Raw genomic sequence first — 22,523 nt, 5'->3', positions numbered from 1 at the left:
CAAGGCAGGGCCACGGTGGAGCGGGGCGGCATGGTGACGTTGCTGGGCCCCGCCACCACGACGGGCGGCGGCCACTGCTCGCCGGGCAGCACCACGAGGCGCGTGCGGCTCACGGCGGCGCCCGCGCCGTTCACCGCGGCGCACACCAACACGCGCCCCGAGTCCGCCCTCGTCACGCGCTGCAGCGTGGCCACCGCGGCGCCCGTGGAGTCCCTGGACACGGAGAGGCGGTCCACGGCCTGGCCCGCCACCAGCGCGGTGCGGTTGCCCATGACGGACCACGTGACGAGGGGGGCGGGCGTGCCGCGCGCGCCGCAGCGCAGCGTGGCCGTCGAGTCGGGCTCCAGGCGCAGGACCCTCGGCGGGGCCGGCGCCAGCGTCGGCTCGGCTGCAACAGGCACCTCGATGAGTCCCCCAGACAACACACAGTGTACCGATTCCAGGGAGACACTCACAGACGACGCTGAGGGTGGCCGAGGCGCTGACCACGCCGGCGCCGTTGTCCGCGTCACAGACGTACACGCCGGCGTCGGCCAGGCGCACGGCGGTGATGCGCAGCGCGCGGTCGGCCAGCACGTGCAGGCGCGCCGAGGCGTTGCCGTGCTGGCCGTGCTGGCCGTGGCCGCCGCGGTGCCACTTGACGGAGGGCTTGGGGTCGCCCGCCACCTCGCAGCGCAGCACCGCCGAGGAGCCCAGCAGCGCCGTGGTGTCCGAGGGCCGCGTCACGAAGTGCGGCGGCACTGCGTCAACCAAACACGAGTTTTAAGCACTTTGAACTCGCACACTGTAAAACTTGGAAAATGTATACACTCACCGGCGACCTGCAGGCTGGCCTCGGGGGACTCGCGGGTGGCGGCCACGTTCTGCGCGACACACTGGTAGCGGCCGGAGTCGGCGGGCCGGGCGTCGCGGATGGCCAGGTTGGTGCCGTCCACGAGGCGCAGGCGGGGCTGGCGGTCGCCGTGCTGCCCGTGCTCGTCGACATCGAGACGCCGGCCGTCCTTCCGCCACTGCACCGCGGGGTCCGGGCGGCCGCGCGGCGGGCCGCACTGCAGCAGCACCGTGTCGCCCGCCGTCACCATCTGCGACGTCGGCGCCGCGCGGAACTCGTGCTTCAGGTCTGCAAGTGAAGGGGGACACTCAGCACGCCGTCGTTCGACCGTCTCTCTCGCACTCACGGGGCGGCCCGTGAGGGTGCGAGAGAGACGCAGCGAGGTAGGGGAGGCCGATGGGAGACACGCTGGATGCAGACTGCCGCCGCCGACCCCCGCCGGCTTGGCGCGGCTCGGCGCCCCCGATAACTCATCGTGGAGGGCGTGTTGGTCGGCCGACGACGCGGACGATCCCCGGCCAAATCCGCGGGGCTCGGGGCGGAACGTGACTCCCTGCGGGCGGGCGGGCGGAAGGGGAGGGGGGGGGAGCGCGACAAATCACGAGGCCGTCATAGCGAGGCGCCCCGCCAGCCAGGCCCCCGTCCGCCGCCCCGCCGCCTCAAAACAATTCCCTTTTATTCGAGTCGGCGCGTTCCTGGGCGTCGCCGCCGTCCTCCCTCGGCCGCACTGACCCTTCGCGGCGGCGCCCAGGATTGGAGCGGTGAATTGCGGGCCAGACGACGCGGCGGCGGCGGCGGCGGCGGCGGCACTGGAATGCAAAGTGCAGTCGCCGCCGCCGGACTTCGCTCATCCTGGCCTGCCCGGCCTGGACTCGCACCGCGTCATTTGAATTTCCCGCCACGCCCGCAATATCACCGCCCCGCCGTTGGCCGCACCTTACGAGCGGGTAGTGAGGGCGCGCCCGTTTTTTAAGGTGCTTCGTATACTCGGTGACCCCCAGCACGGGGTGCTGGACATGCCTGGCCGGCCGCGCCATTCCCAGGCAAATTGAATGCGGGCCCGAAGACGAGGAGTCATGGGGATGGGGGTGCGGCCCGACCCGACCCGGCGGTTGCCTACACTGGATTTACTTTCTAGCGTGACTCGTTAGCGCACCGCGGCGCACCCACGGTCGGGGTCGGCGAAAGCGCGTCTCCAGGGGGTCGTCGATAAACCACGTTTACTGCCCAGGGGAGGGGGAGGGGAGGGGAGGGGAGGGGAGGCGGAGGGGAGGGGGAGGGGAGGGTCGGCCAGTGTCGACCGCCCCACTAAAAACATTATTGGGCGGTTAGGTCGGCACGGTCAGGACGCCGGCCAGGATACAACACAGACGGCCCGGCCGGGCCCGTCCTGAAAAGTTAGTCGTAGCGTCTGCGCGCCGTCCGTCGGCTGCCCCTTGAGTCTCGGCAGTCTAGCTAGTCTCGGCTGGGACGAGGTGGAGAAGGATACGCGGTGCGAAACGCGAAGCGCGAAACGGGACAGTGGCCGGCAGCGCGGCACTGCAAAATGTTGTTCGCCGTGACGCACGTGCAGACAGCTCGATCGACTCATACACACACACACACACTCCCTCCCTCACACACACGCGGCGTTTGCGGCGTTTCATCGCGGTGGAATGAACGAGCCGCGAAGATGCCGAGGCCCTGCAGGGAGGGCGAGGAGGAGGCCAAGCACGGCGACGAGGAGGAAGTGCGTTGCAGCCCGGCGCGGCGGGGCGGGGCGCGGAGTCGTTGCGTCTCTCTCGCACCTCTACGGCGCGCACCATGAGAGCGACAGAGACAGAGAGACTGCCGGCGAGCCTGGCGGACTGCATGTGCAGGGGGGTGCACTGCAGCGCTGCAGCGACGCGACGGCCCGTCGTAAAACGCTGACGACCATCTTGACGACTGCAGCGCCGGCCCGCTACTCATCCCGGAGAGGCCGGGGCGGGCCCGGGAGGGCGGGGGCCGTGAGGGCCATGACGGGGGCGGGGAGGATCAAGGTGCCGTCGCCGTCGCCACCCTTCGTCGCCTCGGCCTGCAACGCCTGCAACGCCTGCAACGCCGCCAAAGCGCCCCCCGCCCCACTAACCCTGTCGTCGCGGCGCCGCGTGCGCGACAGCCGGCCGCGGGTTCAAACACCCGCTGGGCGATCTTTTTTTCCGGCCGAGTAGGCGTCGCGCCGCGAACATTGTCTGGGCCGGATCACTCCCCGCGCGGATCCCCATCATAAACTCGCCGGAAGGCGACGGGAAGTGTCTGCCGAGGCGGGCAGGGCCGGGGCAGGGGCAAAGCAGAGGGCGCAGGGCAGCCCCTTTATGGTCCATCCCCAGCCGGAAGCAGTAGGAAGCAGGGCCAGCGTTACAGCGGACGCCCCGCCGCCCGGCCGCGAGCCAGCGCCGTGGAGGTAGGCAGCCCATCCGGCCTGAAGCACTGAAGTAGCGCTGGAGTACTCACAGGCGACCTCCAGCGTTGCCTCGCGCGACACGGCGGGGTCGCCGACGCCGTTGTCGGCCACGCAGCGGTAGGCGCCGGCGTCGGCGGGGTCGAGGCGCAGGAAGAAGAGGTTGCCGCCGGGCAGGACGACGCGGTGCGAGAAGCCGCCCTGCAGCTCCACCTCCAGGGCCTTGCCGTCCTTGGTCCACGTCACGTTGGGCGCGGGCCGGCCGTCCGCCTGGCAGCGCAGCGTCATGGGGTCCGTGCGCAGCCCCGCCGCCGACACGGGGTGCTCGGTGATGCGCGGCGCGCGCGTGTCGCCCGCCAGCACGCCTGCAACAGACAGAAAGCAGGGTCAAGACCATGGCCAGCACAAAGAAAAAACTCGCTCTTAAAAAATTCCTTGGTTCAATGGGAGAAGTTGCATTTTTCTATCAGGAAAAGTTGAATTTTTTTGTTCGAAAAAAATTGAATTTTCTGTCGGGAAAAATCCCACTTCTGTCCGGAAAAATGTCTGTCTGTCAGTGCACACCTCTGTCGACGCCGACACTGGAAAACGCCTCGACGCGCAGGTCGAGCACGCCACCCTCATTACAGTGCCGCTCCATCTGCAGCGCCCCTCTCGCCGAGCATCGCCCAGTGGAGCGGGGGCGGAGCGCGGAGCGGAGCGCGGAGCGTGCAAGAGTGGCAAGTTTTGGCGAGTCGAGTGACTGCAGAAAGGGGACGGGGAGATTCACCGGCAGGGTAACAGTGCAGTGGCGGACGATATGGCTGCTCCCTTTGCATCGCTACTATTCCCCGCTGCAAGTTCCGTCTCTCTCTCGCGCCTGCGGCACGCTCCGTGAGTGCGAGAGAGACAGAGCGACGAAATCGCGGCTCGAATCGGCGGCCCGCGGTGCCGCCACTGGGAATCGAAAGCAAAGGTACGCGGCTTTTCATTCGCCGGGGCTTCCTGGTCGGGATGACAGCCGCGGAGGCAGTTCCGGTCCGGCCGGGCCGAGCCGAGCCGAGCCGAGCCGGACCGAGCCGGACCGAGCCGAGCCGGACCGAGCCGAGCCGGACCGAGCCGGAACCGAGACGGGGCCCTGGGGCGGTGCAGGGCGGCGGGACGGCAGGGCGGCCGCGGGGGGCGTGTCGGCATGTCCGTCCGCCCATTGTCGTCTTTGTCGCCCCACAATGGTGATTGTGAGGGTGCTTGTCACACGGACTGTACCCGCGATGCGACGCGACGCCGGACGCCGGAAAAAAGCGCGCGTGGCTTGCCTGGCCTGGCGCCGGCGGTACAGTCCGCCCAAAAAGGGAGGCGATTCGGCCGGCTGTCCAATCACCATGGCGACGACGGGGCGTCTCCATCTCCGCGTCTCGATTAGCTAATTAATCTAGACATAATCAGGTTGATGGCGCCGCGCCGCGCCACGCCACGCCCTGGGCGCCAAACGGGGCGGCGTCGGCCGGGCTTTGGGCGCCGACCGCAAGAAGTTGGACCCCCAGGCTCCGCTTGCGGGGCGGGTGGGGGCCGCTGGCCCAGCAGGCTAGAGGCCTAGGAGCCGCCGTGCTCTGGTACACCGTAATCCCCCCGTTACTTACCGCCAGAGCAAACACACTGTCGCGTAAAGTCGTCCTGGCGGGCGGCACGCTGGTCTGCGCGAGATTACCAGTGCCATCGTCGTATTGCTTTTGGCTGGCGTGGCTCACTCGCTCACTCGCTCACTCGTGTGCGCGCGCGCGCGCGCACGCACACACACACACACACACACAACACACACACACACACACACACACACACACACACACAGAGAGAGAGAGAGAGAGAGAGACAGACTCCCACACACGCACTCGTTGCACTTGGCGGAGCGGCAGCGTCTCACAAATTGGCTCGAATAACGCGAAAGGAATTGGCAGTTCGGCCGTCGGCTGTAAACCGCGCGGCCGCGCGAGCCGCCACCAGTGTAGTAGCGTCCCCCGTGGCGCGCCGCGGAAAAAGGAAAAACAACAACAAGAAGGCCGCCGCGGACGTGCAGTCGCAACGAGCGCGCGGTTTGCCCGTTCTCGGTTGTTTTTGGCAGTGTGTCCCTATTATAAAGCGGACCCGCTTTAACGCCGTCCCGTTGGCACGGCACGGCACGGCACGGCACGGCACGGCACGTAGGTGTCCGGATCGGTCCTTGTCTAGCGCCCGCGTGGGCCGAAAGACCGGCCCACAGTGGGCCAGAAGACCGGTGGAGGCGGCCAAAACTCCAGACGCGTTATGAGCTCCAGAGTCGCTAAATTGGACTCGAACCGAACGTGTGACCCCACCAATGGATTCCTCGTTCGGAGGGCAATCCATTGGTGGGGTCACACGTCCGATTCGAGTCCCATTTAGCGACGCTGGAGCTCAAAACGCGTCTAGAGTTTTGGCCGCCTCCACCGGTCTTCTGGCCCACTGTGCGGCCGTCTCCCGCAACATTGACGAGGTGGTCCAGACGGCAATCGAGGCGCGAGCGAGCTATCGAACGGCTATCGAATGCAACGGCCGGGTTGATCGATAGCCGGGGTGACAACTTAACCGGCTGTCATGTCGGTAGCGGCGGGGCGGCGGGCTTTAGGCGGGCTGGCGGCTGCCCGGCCGCGTGCCAAGACCCACACTTAGGCCGTCTCGCGCTGAACGGCCCGCCCCACGAGTGCGACAGAGACAGAGCGACTGCCGGGGACGAGCCTGCAGGGGCCACTCGGAAATTAAAAGCCAGGCCGCCACGCCCGCGTGAAAAAGGCCTGCAATTTCCCGCATCCCGGCCAAAGTCTCGGCCAGAGTGGCGAAAAGACGGAGTGCGGCGGAGCTGGGCAGAGCCGAGTGGACCGGCCGGGACGGAAGGGAACGATGGGATGGGAGGATTTGTAAACTAGAACGCGTGCGACTCGGCTCGACCGGTCGGTAAATCACTCCCGGACAATCAATGATGGACGGCCAGCCCACGCACCGCCGCGGCGCACGCGCGTGGCCGAGTGGTCAGCGGTAGCGGACGGCGACCTGCGGGTCGGTGGTTCAAATCCCCCAAACTGCACTCCGAGAAAAAAATCATTTTTCATTTTTGTACAGTACTTGACAGCTGGTAGATCGCAACAAAGTCGCCGTCGTTGTGAGGCGTGTTTCCGGGCGGAGCGCGAAACAAGACAAACGTACTTGCTAAGCCGTCAATTACTTTGACGTAAGTGCGCTGCGTCGGCTGGCTTGCGCGGCTAGCCAGGCTTGCGCCACCCCCGCCACGGCGCGCCACGCCGCCGGCTGCATCTCAATCAAGTCGAGCCGCAAACGCGGCACCGCGCGGCACCGCATCACGGCAACATGATAATAATTGCAGGTTGACGTGCCGTGCTGCAGACCGATTCCGAGAGTCGTTTTCGTCGCTCTGTCTCTCTCGCACCCAGATGGGACGCCTCATACGGGTGCGAGAGAGACAGCGCGACGAAAACGACTCTCGGAATCGGTCTGTTGTGGCGCGCGCCTCGCCGTCAGACAAAGCTTTCGCCAGGCCCAACCTGCAATCCACCGCCGTCTCTCTCTCTTCTCTCTCTCTCTCTCTCTCTCTCTCTCTCTCTCTCTCTCTCTCCCATTGGGCTGCCACGGACGACAGGGACGACAGCACGGCGTCGTGTGCATGCGTTGCCCGGCGTCGCCCGCGGGGTGGTCGCCCGCCCCGTCGGCCTCGGCTCGGCTCGGCTCGCGGCTCCGCCCGCGCTCCACTCGTACGGCTGCTGGGGGGTAGGGCCCTGTCAGCACGCTGTAAGCGAGTATAGTCCGCCCGCCGGCCAAGCTCCTAATCGGGCCGGGCGTGCGGACCCGCCCAAAATGTCCCCGAAGGACGAAAACAAAAACAGCACACACACACATGTGTGTGCACCGGTCTTCTGGCCCACTGTGTGCCGCCTGCCCCAACGGCGGAGCGCCATAACCTAGGCGCGCCACACAACGCCATAATAAATATAGTTTCGGAGCGCGGGGGCCCAGCCGAAAACAAGGGCTGCTGCAGGCATTCTTTTCCCATTCATCTTCGCCCCTCCGTTGCGCGGCACACCGCACATGCATCGCCTTCGCTGGCATCGCACGCATCGCCAGAAGCACCGACTCGTTCCGGTTCGACCAAATTCCGGGTTCGATGGGAAATGCGGGGGAGGCCGGACCAAAAAGTGTTGGTTTTAAGTCTAGCGTTGTGTCATCTTGTGAGGTACTTTATTTGAAGTCAAAAGGGCGTGTGAAATTTTGTACGCTATAAACGCGGATCCCTGCTTGACGGAGCAAAACAGAAGAAAAACTTGATGTCTTGTGACACTTTGTACTCCGACCGGAATGGTCAGTTACGGTCGTAAACCCTTCCTGGTTACGATCGTAGTCGTAACCGGAAATGTCCGAAATTACGGTCGTAATCGTATTCCGGCCGGAATCGTATCCCGGTCGGAATCGTATCCCGGTCGTAACCGTACTCGGAACCGTAACCGGGATTTTCGGCTGGGCGGCGGCGCGGTGGACAAGACAAGGGCTGCTGCAGGCATTCTTCTCGATCTCATCTTCTCCTCCTCGCGCGCGGCACACTGCACATGCATCGCCTTCGCCTGGCATCGCACGCATCGCACACAGAAGCACCGATTGTTCCGTGTGGTCGTCCAAATATGGGGCATTCAATGAAAGCGGTGCGGCCGGACAGTGTGTTGGTGAGTGTGTGTGTGTGTGTGTTGGTGTGTTTGTTTGTGTGAAAGGCCAGAGGTGTGTGAAATTTTGTACGCTCGAACCGCCGCCTTTGTGCGGGGAACAAACCAAAAGCAGCCAGCTTTCTGGAGCTTTGGTTCGGTCAAGATCCACTCGCCAGTTACGCAATTTAGGCGCTGCTTAGTCTATCCTATCCACTGCTTGGCGCCGCGGGCAAACACCCGACTCCCTACAGTGGCGCGCATATCGTTCCTTCGGTTCCCTTCGGTCCCCCCGACGGGTTCCTCCAGGCCCGAGCATCGAGCATCCTCCCCGACGAGCTCCTGGCCTGTTGCTCGGACGTCGGTACCACCGGCCGACTGGCGGGCCGCTTCGTTCCAGTCGTATGTCGCGTTCTAACAAGGCGAGGGCCTGGAGGGGGAGGGGGAGGGGGAGGGCAGGTGCCTATAGCAGCCAGACCGGCTCCTCTCTATCTACGGTTATTTTGTCGCGTCCTAATTTGGGAGAATCGCCTCCTGAGGCCCCCGTGGCCCCCGTGGCCCCCGTGGCCCGAGGGGGCCCCCTTGTGGGTGTCTCATCTCACACATACCGTCTGACACGGGATTAATTTATGCAGATACACTGCAGACGAAAAGAAACGAGAGGACTGCACTCGGCCGTCGACGCTCCTCCCGCAGGTGCTCGGTGTCCGAGGGCTCAATCTAACGGCGCCCTGCGATTGGTCGATCGGTCCACGCCCAGGCGATAAACGGCGCGGACGTTTCATGTGTTTGGATATGAAACGCACGGCAGTAAAGTATGGAACGAGACACGACGGCCTTTCGTTTGGGCCCTCCAAGACCGGTAGCTCACTGGCTCGGTGGCTTCGCCTTGGCTTCGCCCGGAGCGGCCGGCGGCCGGGCCGGGCACGCCCTGCGGTGGCCTGCACTTGTTTTTCTCGATACGCCAATGACTAATCGTCAAATAAAAGGATACGATGCGGCGGGGCGGGGCGAGGCCCTTGCATGACTGGGCAGGCCCGCGGGCAAAGCGCTGCGCTCTCAAAGGAGTCCGGAGGTTCAATCACCGCAATATCGTCTCGAATCATTTTTATCTCATCGTTTGTCTGTAGGTTGCACTCGACGAAAACGAACCAAAAATTAATTACATGACCAAGGGGATCATGTTAGACGTGGGCCATCTTCCCGTACAATCCCAGTGTGTGCTATAAAGAAGACCGCTATAGAGTCCGCTGCCTAGATTCGAGACCCATCCACCGCTTTTTCTCCAGTGCTCCCTTTCTGTCGTCCGCCCCGATCGGGTTCAAGGCCCGCCGGCCGAGGCAAGGCTCCGTGCGTCGCGAAAGCAGCAATATTTTTCGCGTCATAAGCCGATCCACAATGGCCTTCTGTGTAATTTGCAACACAGGGTCCGTGTCGCGCCGCTCGCGCCGCTCCCACGGCGACCACACACCACGCCGCTCTCTCTCTCTCTCTCTCTCTCTCTCTCTCTCTCTCTCTCTCTCTCCCTCCTTGGCCGCGCATTTCTCCCATTTTTCTCTTGGCGATGCGTTAAATTGGGCGAAAACTCGCCGAGGGGGGCTCCCAAGCCACGGCGTCCGCGCTGCGACGCACGCAGACCGATTCCGAGAGTCGCCTTCGTCGCTCCGTCTCTCCCGCACCCACACGGCACGCCCCACGAGTGCGAGAGAGACAGAGCGACGAAAGCGACGCTCAGTCCGCGGGGCGTTTAGCTTCCCCAAAACCGCGGCGACGACGGCCCCTATTGTTGGCGCCGCGGCGACGGACATCTTTCATCGAAACGCCATCCCGGCCCCCTCAAAAAAAAGAATAAATGGGAAGATGACGGAACAAACACCAGCACACTGTAAACGTCGTCGAAGTTGGTGATTCTTTCGAAAGGAGTTGATCAGTTTGTGACGTGAACGTCACCCACGGTTTCATCATCGACTACTATAGAGGACAAATATCGGCGGTGTACCCGACTGAGCCCGACTGACATTCTGTCATGTGTGTGTGTCGTGTCGTCCTAGCGATGCACGCCAGCAAGTCATCGCACTGGGACTCGCTGCGCCGTGCTGCGCCCTTGCGACCGTGCGGGCGTTTTTCACTCCCAAGTGGCGTCTAAAAATCCATTAAGCGCTGGATTAGCGCAACAGGCTGAGGGAGAGGGAAGGGGGGGGGGGGGCGTCGCGGCGCCCGCACCACTCAACAGCACGCGGGTGTCACTGCCCCCAGCACTACTTTTCGACCACTCGCTGCTGCTGCCTGTTCAATAATTGTCGATTCGTGGCCAGTGAGGCCGCCCGAGAGGCAGGCTAAACGTCACACTTTTTGTTACCCCCGTTGCGTCGTCGCCCCCTCTCCTGACCCCGTCCCTGGATCCGCCCCTGCGCGGCCGTTCGGCGAAAGGTGGCGCTGTTTGTTGTCGAAGCCTATCGGGATACATCATCGTGGTGTAGGAGATTGGGATCGAGCAGTGTGCAGCCGTCAGGCAGGCCGAGCAGTACTCATAATAGCGACCCGTTATGTTGTCAAACAAGCGATTAATTGAATGATGCCATGCTTCTTCTTCTTCTTCTTCTTCTTCTTCTTCTTCTTCTTCTTCTTCCTTCGTCGCGGTGGTCATGAGACGGCGACAGGTGTGAGAAAGACGCAAGCAGCGTTTGCGTGAGTGACAATTCAATCGATGAGGTGCAACAGGCTCCCCCCCCCTTTCTCTCTCTCTCTCTCTCTCTCTCTCTCTCTCTCTCTCTCTCTCTCTCTCTCTCTCTCTCTCTCTCTCTCTCCTCTCTCCTCTAAGAGGGTGGTCTGTGCGGTCGGCTGGGTGTCTCCCTTCCTCACCCCTCGTTGTCATGCATCCATGGGTATTCTCCGCGTTCGGCTTCGCTCAAAGGGCGAACAGCGGCGTTCCGTCGCGCTGTCTCTCTCGCAGCCGCGCGCGGACGCCCCGTGAGTGCGAGAGAGACGAAGCTTGGTGGCAGTGTGTCGTGCATTCGGCGCCACCCCGAGCGTCGGGTCGTCCCTGTCGGGCGTCTGCTCCGTCTGTCTCTCTCGCACTCATGGGACGCCCCAGAGACAGAGCGACCAATAGGACTCTCAGTGTGCTGGCAGGCAGTGCCCCAGATTTAGAACAGGTCGGCTCCGGGTAGCGCCCCGCCGCCCGCGCCGCCCCGCGGAGCGTGGAGCCGCCAGTGGTATTTACGGGGATTTCAGTTTTGCACTGTGGCAGCCGCGCACATAAAACGGCGCGATTTGTGGGAGCCGCAAAGGCGCGCGACGGTCCGTCGCGGTGCGTCCCCGACGGCCTCCTACCGAGCGCAATGCTGCCTCTCTCTCGCCCCCACGCGGGCCGCGCCGTGAGTGCGAGAGAGACAGAGCGACGACTCCCTCTGGAAGACACTGGTTGTCTATGGCGGTGCGGTGCGCCGCGGCACAGTGGGCCAGAAGACCGGTGCAGCGGCCAAAACTCTGGACGCGTGCAGAGCTCCAGAGTCGCTAAACAGGACTCGAACCGAACGTGTGACCCCACCAATGGATTGCTCTCCGAACGAGGAATCCATTGGTGGGGTCACACGTTCGGTTCGAGCCCTGTTTAGCGACTCTGCAGCTCAAAACGCGTCTAGAGTTTTGGCCGCCTCCACCGGTCTTCTGGCCCACTGTGCGCGGCCTAGTGCCCGACGCAGGCTGCCAACCGACCGGCTCCAAATCGCGCGCAACAAAAAATGAGCCATGTGCGATTTTGGCGCAGCGACAAGTCGCATTGATGCATCCGCGTTGCGTTTCTCTGCGTTGCTGGTTCGGGGGGCCTTCCCTTCGCCATGTGGGTCTGTGACGTCACCGAGGGCGGGCCCTTTGAGCTGCCCGACCGGGGAGGATTGTGCAAACTCTGCGCTACACAATAAAAAAACTTACAAATTTTTAATTTGTTGATGTTGGTGGAATGGAGGAGGACGACACATCACTGTGCATGGCGTCCACTTTTAACCCCTTTTCAAAGACTTTTAGCCGCGTTTAGCATTGCACTGCATCCCGGCGTGGCCGCGTGACGCTGTCAAAACCGAACCGAGGGGTCATCATAACTTAAGGCGCAGGGCCGAGGTGAGGCGACGTCGCGGGACGCGTCCCGGTAATTATACGAAGCAACGCGCTGCAGCGGGGGAAAAGGATGGCAGTGGAGTGCCCTTCCGAGCGGCGCTCTGTCTCTGTCGCACTCGCTGGCCGTGCCGGAGGGGTGCGAGAGAGACAGACAGACAGGGACAGACAGGACGTCATTAGACTTAGCGCTCGCGCTGTCACTCAGCCAGACATTCCGAAAGGATCGCTCCGTCTCTCTCGCACTCGCGGGGCGGGCCGCAGGGGTGCGAGAGAGACGGAGCGACGAGTCGATCCTCTCGAAACCGTCTGCTGACGATTCACGGTGCAGCGCGGGCATCGCGTCCGTCTCTCTCGCTGTCTCTGCGGGGCGGGCCGCAGGGGTGCCATCCAAGCCGACGCGTGCGACGACTCGATCCGACTGGGCCAGAAGACCGGTGGAGGCGGCCAAAACCCCGGACGCGTTTTGAGCTCCAGAGTCGCTACATGGGACTCGAACCGAACGTGTGACCCCACCAATGGATTCCTCTTTCGGAGAGCAATCCATTGGTGGGGTCACACGTTCGATTCGAGTCTCATTTAACATATTTTGAATTGACCTCTCTTAACCTTTTTTCAAATTTTATTTTTCAAGACACTTTTATAATTGTTGTCACACTGTACACAAAGTCTCGCGGTTTTCCCTTCTCCGGGTCCGCTTCCGTCTCGGCTGCTCCTTCCGGCCCTGCGGGCGGGTTATCGCTCGCGTCCCATCGGGGATGACGGGGTCCTGGCCGCGACATCGCGGCTGTGTGTGTGTGTGTGTGTGTGTGTGTGTGTGTGTGCGTCTTCCTCGCACACCCGGACGACTCGTCGTATGCAAGTGATGGACGACCTAGAACGGTGCACCCATCCGAGGACAAGACCCCCTCCGCCGTTTTTCTGTGACTGCCATGGGGGCCATGGGGGGATCACCGACCCCCCCCCCCCCCCCGGGTCCCTTGAGCCCCGGCGACGCGGCCCACCCGCACGGGATGAGGGGGAGCAAGTGTTTTTATTGTGTCTCGTTTCAAGCCGAGTGAATTTAGCGACGGGGAAGCGAGTTGGATGCGGTGTTTATCATTTTCACTAGGGACTTTTCATTAGAAATTTCTTTTTGAAAATTTTAAGTGCTTTATTTTTTTTGGGCTTTTTCCAGACTTTTGTGTGTATGAGGCGGCCAAAACTCCAGACGCGTTTTGAGCTCAAGAGTCGTTGAACAGGCCTCGAACCGAACGTGTGACCCCACCAATGGATTCCTCGTTCGGAGAGCAATCCATTGGTGGGGTTACACGTTCGGTTCGCGTACCATTTAGCGACTCTGGAGCTCAAAACGCGTCCGGGGTTTCGGCCGCCTCCACCGGTCTTCTGGCCAATCCACTGTGCGGCGACATCGTAAAGTCCGCCGTGGTGCGGCTTTCCCGCGTGATTGCGTGCAAGGCGCATTCCTGGTTCGCACTTTCAGACTTCGCGCGTCGCGTCCCCCTGTTCTGTTGGTGCCCGCCTCGGTGCCCGCCTCGGTGCCCGCCTCGGTTCCCGCCAGGCTTTACTGCCTCCGAATGATGGACGCCCCGAGGCCTTACGGTGCACCGCCACCGCCGCCGAGCTCAAGATAAACACTAATTTCGCACGCGGGCTGCACTCGAGAATAATGCGGGCGTTGTGATCGCCTCGCCGTGTTTACCGCGTTCTCCGACGACTCCGAGCGCAAAACTCGAGAAACCGACTTGGAAGACTGTAAAAGACCCAGCGGACGGTGACGGCTAGGTTAGGAACCCTGAAGCCGATCTTATAAGATGCATCACTCACTCCCACACGGGACAAGTGAGAGACCGACGCCTCCACTTTAGTTTCCCTCCCCCTTCCCTTTTTTCCCGCCTTTCGGAAATTATTTTCGGGGCGTTGGACTCGTGCCCACGTCACTGCCTGATGCACTCGGACAAATTTCGCACCTCTTAACGCGTGATTTACCTCGCGGCCATCGCGGCGGACGGCGCGGAGATTTGTCACACCGCGCCGGTGGTGTTGTTGTTGTTGGGGGCCAGTGGTGTAGGCAGGTGATGTTGTTGTTGTTGTCCCCCTAGGTCCCCGTCAAGTCCAATAAGATGTCCTCGACAAACGTAATGCCGTGACCCGATGCGCTAATGATATCAGCCTCACTTTTTGCCCGCCCCTCTGCCCCTCTCTCTGTCTCTGCCTGTTAGCACGCTCGTTCCGTGTCCTTATAATTGCCCTCGTTATTAACGGCCTTATTTCGCCATTTAAATGGCCTCCACTCGGACGAGGAAGCGGAAGAGAGAGAGAGAGTAGTGAGAGAGAGAGAGAGAGAGAGAGAGAGAGAGAGAGAGAGAGACAGGCAGACAGACAGACAGTCAGACAGACATACGTATTGCCAGTAGGACACACTTTGTATTGGACACCGAAAATCTCTGTGGCCTGCAGACGACGGCTCGCAGCAACGCGCACCTCTCAGCCTGCCGCCTCACAGTGGGCCAGAGGGCCGGTGGAGGCGGCCAAAACTCTAGACTCTAGACGCTGCAAGACCTTCCACAAGCCTTCCAGCGTGTCCTCTAGCGCCAAGGCCGCTCTGATCGAGTCCCAGGGTCCCAGGCCGGCTGCTGAATCAATCCAGCCGCTGCAGTGACTGCACCCGATCGAACTTGACACTGGCCGCTCGTCCTGTCTCTCTCGCACGCGTGGCGCGGCCCGGCCGGGGAGACACGACACTGCTTTATGGACCTGTTGCATTGCAAGACACGGACCGTCTCTCTCTCTCTCTCTCTCTCTCTCTCTCTCTCTCTCTCTCTCTCTCTCCATGACCTTTCAGTGGCTGAGTTAAGATAAGACAGTGTCTCCTTCGCCAACGACATCGTCCTGCGTAATTGTTTTGTCGCGATGATGGGAGCCTGACCCACACTGTGAAGGTCGCCGCGTAGCGTAACGGGTATCGCCTCCGCCTCGTGTGACAAAGATCTCGAGTTCGCCGCCCGGTCAGGGTAATTTTTTTTACTTTCCGAAATTTTTCAATGAGTGAATTTATTTTTACAGTGTAGCCTGTTGGGCGCAAAGTGAGCGGATGGACGGAACAGTGGTACGGAGTAAGGCACGACGAGGGATGATTTACGCCGCGCGACAGATGAATTCAGCGAGGCGACGCGTAGCAGCGCGTAGCGTAGTGCACCTGGCAACCGCCACACTGGCAAACCGCTCGTATTTCTAACGTGACGCGACCGCGCCGCTCAGCCCGGATTATCACCTGCGTTTTTATGCCGCTCTTCTTATTGTAAAACGGCCAACGGGACGGGCAGGGCGGCAGCGGTGCGGAGGCGCCTGCAGCGTGGCACAGTGGGGCTGCGTTTGGAGCTCCAGAGTCGCTAAATGGGACTCGAACCGAACGCGTGACCCCACCAATGGATTGCTCTCCGAACGAGGAATCCATTGGTGGGGTCACACGTCCGGTTCGAGTCCTGTTCAGCGACCCTGGAGCTCAAAACGCGTCTGGAGTTTTGGCCGCCACAAAATGCACCTAGAACCAAATTGGACTCGACTGTGCTGACGCGGCGTTCCCTGTTCGACTCTCGCTGCGCCACTGGACGGACACGCGCCGAACCGTTCTAATTTTACCGGGCGGCCGATCGAACCATTACATTGTCTCAACACACACTCCTCGGCGGCGGGGCCGCGGCGGGGCGGCACACTTTGCTGCCAAGCAGTCGTGTTTCAGGAAGGAAGTGGCGAGCTGTAAAACGCTTGATCAACACGCCAGACGCTACTTTTTAATCGCCAAACGTTTTTACGAGCCGTCTCCTCCCCGGGGTGCGTGATTCGGAAACGACGACTCGAGTGTATATTCTGCGCGCCCCGCCCCGCCCCGCCCCGCCAGCCATTTACGTGCCCAGGAGGACGCGACGAAAGACAGATTCGCAAGCGTGTCAGCGACGCCGGGGCGGACGCAGGCGAGACGCTCACGATGTGCGCGCCAAATTCAAATATCCAAGGAAAACAGTCTGCAACAGACACGCCAGTACCGTCTGTCTGTCTGTCTGTCTGTCTGTCTGCCCGCGCCATGTGGTTGGCTAGAAGCAAGGCAGCTCACCGCGGCGAATACGCACCCAACGGGCGAGTCCCGAAGAAACCGGGAATGCGACGACAACGTCGCCAAGAGTCAAGTCGTCTGCAGGCAGTGCTGGCTGACGCGCCTAGCAGTGCACTAGCACTAAGACTTCGGTGACGACAAGCAGACGGCCTCGCCAAGCCGCGCGTCCAAGACATCCAGCGCGAACGATCCGCGACTTTCCACCGTCAGGATGGGCACGGCGACGACGGCGCCAGGACGGCCACTGCGCTGTAAAATTGGCCGTACGAATCTCCGCCACGCCGCCCCGCCCCGCCACCGTGCCCGTGTCCCCCCGCGCAATGAAACTAGACCCCTTCCGGGACGGGCGACCCCCGGCCCCGGCCATGCTCCCCGCCGTCGCCGTCGCGGCCTGGCGGGGCGGGGCGGGGCGTCAAGTGGCGGCGTTAGCCGACTTTACGACCTCGGAGGAGGAGGAATGGACGCGAGTAAAAACGTCGCTTGTTCTCCATAGGCTCTCGGAAAAGCAGACGACAGGCTGCGTTTCGCGCGGCGCCAAGGAGCTGGGGGCGCCTGGCGGGTAGGCAAGCCCGCCACACCGCCGAGTGTAACAGGCTTGTCTACTCTCCAGGCGCTCTCCCGGCGGCGTGGGTAGGCAAGCCCGCAGCACAGCCGAGTGTAACAGGCTTGTCTGCTCTCCAGGCGCTCTCCCGGCGGCGTGGGTAGGCAAGCCCGCAGCACAGCCGAGTGTAACAGGCTTGTCTGCTCTCCAGGCGCTCTCCCGGCGGCGTGGGTAGGCAAGCCCGCAGCACAGCCGAGTGTAACAGGCTTGTCTGCTCTCCAGGCGCTCTCCCGGCGGCGTGGGTAGGCAAGCCCGCAGCACAGCCGAGTGTAACAGGCTTGTCTGCTCTCCAGGCGCTCTCCCGGCGGCGTGGGTAGGCAAGCCCGCAGCACAGCCGAGTGTAACAGGCTTGTCTGCTCTCCAGGCGCTCTCCCGGCGGCGTGGGTAGGCAAGCCCGCAGCACAGCCGAGTGTAACAGGCTTGTCTGCTCTCCAGGCGCTCTCCGGCGGCGTGGGTAGGCAAGCCCGCAGCACAGCCGAGTGTAACAGGCTTGTCGCTCTCCAGCGCTCTCCGGCGGCGTGGGTAGGCAAGCCCGCAGCACAGCCGAGTGTAACAGGCTTGTCTGCTCTCCAGGCGCTCTCCCGGCGGCGTGGGTAGGCAAGCCCGCAGCACAGCCGAGTGTAACAGGCTTGTCTGCTCTCCAGGCGCTCTCCCGGCGGCGTGGGTAGGCAAGCCCGCAGCACAGCCGAGTGTAACAGGCTTGTCTGCTCTCCAGGCGCTCTCCCGGCGGCGTGGGTAGGCAAGCCCGCAGCACAGCCGAGTGTAACAGGCTTGTCTGCTCTCCAGGCGCTCTCCCGGCGGCGTGGGTAGGCAAGCCCGCAGCACAGCCGAGTGTAACAGGCTTGTCTGCTCTCCAGGCGCTCTCCCGGGCGTGGGTAGGCAAGCCCGCAGCACAGCGGTGCGTTACAGACTCGCCTCCCTCCAGGCGCTCTCCAACCACACTGTTTTTTTTTCGCGCCGCTGCCGGTTCGGTACTCGTCCTTTTTGCCGATTTGCCTGCGCCGAGCGAGTAAGGCAGGTAGCGGCCAGACCGGAACGGCTCCTGTTGCTCGACACTCGCTGCGTCGCGCTGCGTGTGACCAGTGCGACAGTATCACCGAGTCACTTGTCGCGCTCAAGTGTCTGGCCGTCGCCTGGCCGTCCACTGGAAGTCCGCTGGACGTCCACCACGCCCCGGGTCAGCCTTCGTCATCCGGCCCTAACCTCGGACAACGACCGGCCAGGCCGCCCAGACGAGGCTGGCGGCCGCGTCATCCACAGGCGGCGCGCAGTGGGCCAGAAGACCGGTGGAGGCGGAGGTCAAAACTCTAGACGCGTTTTGAGCTCCAGCGTCGCTAAATGGGACTCGAACCGAGCGTGTGACCCCACCAATGGACTGCTCTCCGAACGAGGAATCCATTGGTGGGGTCACACGTCCGGTTCGAGTCCTGTTTAGCGACTCTGGAGCTCAAAACGCGTCTAGAGCTTTGGCCGCCTCCACCGGTCTTCTGGCCCACTGTGCGGTCGCCGGCTCGGTCGACCAAAATCCGCGTCGCTGTGCGCTACGCGCTGCGCGCCGACAAGACGTATTTTTGTATCGGCCGTCTCGGTGCATTCCTCGGTCCAGGGCGGAGGGGCGGCCCTGGGGCCCATGGGGCGGCCGTCAGGGGGGGCAACGCAAATAAACGTCAAAGCGAGCGAAGCGTCCTGTCTCTCTCTCTCTCTCTCTCTCTCTCTCTCTCTCTCTCTCTCTCTCTCTCTCTCTCTCTCTCTCTCTCTCTGCGAGACAAGGACGGTGTGCCACTCGTCGGCGTATATGGTCGTCGCGCGCAGACAACGACTTCATAGACTCACCTACAGGCGAGCCTGCCCGAGCCCGCCGACCCAACGGCACTATTGGCAGCTGCACTGCGAGCCTGGCCAAGCCCGACCGCCCTCCTCCAGTTGCAGAGGAGAAAGCCGGCCATTGTACGGCCGCGACGCGTAGCCGTGGTCGTTGGCGCGCCGATCCCCGTGTCGCGGGTCTGGGGTTCGATCCCCGTCCGCAGTCACTCGCCCTGTTTTATGCGTCCCTATTTTCACCACCGGCTCACTGTTAAAAGGAATCTAGTGGAAATTTCTGGCAAGTGGTGCCACACCTACGTTCAAGCCCCCCTCTCTCTTTTTCAGCAGCGGGAGGCTGCCGTGGAGCGCAGCGAGCGTTTGTCAAACGACTTATGAGGGAAGAGTGCACTGCGCGGAGTGCAGCCCACGTCGCACTCTTGTTCCCCCTTGCAACTTTGTTGCAATCTCCTGCAATCGCCCTCCCTGGCAGCCCTCCACGGCCCTCGCAGGGCCCGGGGCGGCCAGGCGGCCTAGGGCAGGCAGGCCCGGAAAAGCGGGCAAAATAGTTTCCCGCCAATTGCACCCCAGACACACACTCAGACTGCGAGCCTTGTACTTGGCGGCGCTGGCCGAACGGAACGGATTCCTCTCTCTCCTCTCTCTCTCTCTCTCTCTCTCTCTCTCTCTCTCCCTCCCCCGGAGAGTCCTAGCAAGGCCCCCCGGCCGTGTGGTCCGCGCGTAACGAGTACTACCCACGGCCAAGTGGATGTCCCGTCCCAGCCGTCCGCAGCAGCAGCGCAAGGAGACTGATTCCGAGAGTCGTCGCTCTGTCTCTCTCGCACTCACGGGGCGGCCCGTACAGGTGCGAGAGAGACAGAGCGACTCTCGGAATGAGTCCGCGCAGCATCGCGCGGCGACTAGCAGCATGTGGTAATATAAATCAAGGTGGCCGTGTCGGGGATTCTCCTAATCCGTGGTAGGAGAATGGTGCATGCCTTCCGAAGCCGTGTGCGTCGATGTGTGTACGCATGCGTGTGTGTGTGTGTGTGTGTGTGTCTCATTTTCTCCCCGAGGTGCGCATGCGCTTTTGTTGTAGTTGTTGTTGTTGTTGTTGTTGTGTTGAAGACGGGCATTAACACTATTACGCTTCCATAAATAATTGTCAGCCAAAGGGACACTCACACAGGCGCGCGCCCCTACGCCCCCCGAAGCGTCACGTGAGAAGCTGTCGCCACGCCAGCGCGCGTGCTCACTACACGCCCCCCGCGTGCGTATTGACACGCCCGTGACAGTGGCGCGTCCCAAAGGACCGAGCACGCACACGCACACAGACACGCACGCGCGCACACACACACACACACACACGCAGAGAAGAAAAAGAGAGAGGACTTATTAAAGTGCTCCCCCCATCGCTCCGAGATGAGGGCACACGCAAACCTCCAAAACTTGATCTGTGTCGTCGCGTCGTCAGCAGCTCAGCGCGTCAGTCGACGACGCAATGCTTCATGTCTAGCTCGGAAAAAATAAAAAAGGAAGTCGAGGAAAAAACCGTGAACGGGCATTTGCTGTGAACATGACCGATTGTACTACACCTTGGCCGCCCGTGAGAAGAAAAAACAAATAAAAAAAAAAACGCTCACGTGGACCTCGCAGCCAGCGGATCCAAAGGGCTTTAAAAAAAAATCCATCTAAACGAGATTAACGAAAATGGGATGGGAGCGGGGCGACATTTATCGCAAAGTTGGAGATCGCGTCACCCGTCGAAGGGAAAACTTTTTGATTCATGATTTTCCAGATTTCGTTGGCTGCAGCACGGCCCGGTCCGTGACTCCAGCAGCGTTCCAGCCTAGTGGCGCCCGTCTGTCTGTCTGTCTGTCTGTCTGTCTGTCTGTCTGTCCGTCGGTCTCCCCGAAGCGACCGATCGGAAGCCAAGATGTGTCTGGTGCCGCGACTGACGCCCGTGCCTGTCACACAGTGTATCGCCTCGGCATCGCCTCGGCAATTTCTAACCGGGTCGCTGAAAAGCAAGAGCGAGAAAGCGAGGAGATCGAGATGCACGTGTGCAGGCCAGCATCGGCCAGGCCACGTGTCCGGGGGCACACTGGACAGCAGAATGCTCGGGCAAAGACAAAACTGCAAGGAATGGCGAACAATCAGTTGCAGTCCAGTCTGCCATGTTCTCCGGGACGGCCGCGGCGCCCTGATGCTAGCTCGTGTTCCTGGTCCAGTGCCCCAGCGTGCACCGACGGGCCGTCGTCCTGGCTCGAGCCCTGGCTCCTCCACTGGGAGCCGATTATTTACTAAAATACGGTGCCGCAGCCTTCGAGCTGGTCCACTGCAGTCACTAAACCTCACGGACGCCTCCACGGAGTGCCATACACCATCTTAGCGTCGCGTATCGGAACCGTAAACTCCACCCCGAGTCGATTCCCTCAAAAACCTTTTATTTTCCGTTATTCTTTATTCGATTTACCTCGAGTGCATTTACGAAAGCCATTGGAATCGCCGTTTCCCCGAGAAAACGAGAAAAAGCAGCGCGCTGCCGCCGGTAGTCGAACCCGCGACCTGTCCCGCGACGGTGGCTCGACCGCCGCCGCTACAAACCGCTCGCGACGGGAGGCGGCATTGTCACCGAAAAGCGGCGGGGGGCCGCGGTAAATAACATTAACGTCGCGACTCGTTGCCGGCGTATTTACTGCATTCAATGAGCGAAGCAGCGAAGCTATCGGACACGTTATTTGTGGGGACGCCCTCGCACGCACGCACGCACACACGCACACACACACACACACACACACACACACACACACACCACACACACACACACACACAGAATGTCACGTGATCAGCGCCACTTGGAATGGAGCAGGACACACCGAAAGAGCGCGGTGTGCTCCTCTGCCTGTATGTATTCCGACCAGTCAGTCCCTGATGGACGACCACAACAGCACTCCACCGTAAAAACCAATCGCTTCCGAACGGACCCCCAAAAAATAACGAGTCACAATAATCGATTCAAATCGAACTCACACACTAGGGGAGGTGGGTCGTTTTCCCGCCATTTTTGTTATGAACTCGCCCGTCAGAGCGCTGCTGGCTGCTGATGGAGCCCACGCCGACGAGCCGCGCCAGGCCGCGCTAGTCTTGTCCGAAGGATGTTGACCCAACCTCTATTGCTGGCTGGCGGGACGCGTCGTAGGGCGGGGCTGGACAAGGGCCTCCGCGCGTGTGTGTGTGTGTGTGTGCGCGCGCGCGCGACAGAGGGAGAACGTCTGCGCGAGTGCGTGTGCGAGAGGGATGCCGCGCCCCGCGTGTCGAATGCAATTTATGGAACGAATATTACTACTCATGTAGCGTCGTACGCACAAGCGTTCCTCGGTAGCCCACGCTGCGCTGCTGCGGGCTCGCCGCGCTGCCGCCACAGCGAACCGAAACCGAAACCACCAAAACCGCAGTTTTGAGCAGTTTTGAGCTCCGGAGTCGCTAAATGGGACTCGAATCGAACGTGTGACCCCACCAATGGTTCCTCGTTCGGAGAGCAATCCATTGGTGGGGTCACACGTTCGGTTCGAGCCTCATTTAGCGACGCTGCGGCTCAAAACGCGTCCGGGATTCTGGCCCACTGTGGAGGGAATCCGGACCACGGCGGCCATCACGGCCAATGGGACGAGCCGGACGAGCCGAGGCCGAGGGCGCCAATTTCAAAGCCGCCCCCCGAGGGGCACAAGCGGCCACCGTTCCGAGAGAGAGAGAGAGAGAGAGAGAGAGAGAGAGCAGCCTGCAGCCTCGCGATGAGCGCATATCAATGAGGCTACCGCACACCGCCGGTTTACACTCCGTGGGAGGGACGGCGATCGGTACACAGTGCAGTACATCGGCCAGTTCAAGTTCGCGCGCTGTGTGTGTGTGTGTGTGTGTGTGTGTGTGTGCGTGTGCGTGCG

General features: G+C 61.9%; 1 protein-coding gene across 1 annotated transcript; it reads right to left on the bottom strand.

Annotated features, from left to right (window-relative positions):
- Positions 1-172: 172 nt before the first annotated feature.
- Positions 173-3,894, bottom strand: LOC117651981 (roundabout homolog 2-like). The gene is made up of 5 exons (XM_034396606.1): positions 3,819-3,894; positions 3,308-3,619; positions 815-1,120; positions 638-740; positions 173-179 (listed from the first exon to the last, which is right to left on the bottom strand). The coding sequence occupies exons 1-5, from the start codon at positions 3,892-3,894 to the stop codon at positions 173-175; spliced, it is 804 nt and encodes a 267-aa protein (XP_034252497.1).
- Positions 3,895-22,523: the final 18,629 nt, after the last annotated feature.

The sequence above is a fragment of the Thrips palmi genome, unplaced genomic scaffold (assembly GCF_012932325.1).
Source record: "Thrips palmi isolate BJ-2018 unplaced genomic scaffold, TpBJ-2018v1 HiC_scaffold_6, whole genome shotgun sequence".
Lineage (NCBI taxonomy): Eukaryota > Metazoa > Arthropoda > Insecta > Thysanoptera > Thripidae > Thrips > Thrips palmi.
The sequence above is the reverse complement of the archived record's forward strand: the minus strand, read 5'-3'. Positions and strand labels throughout refer to the sequence as shown.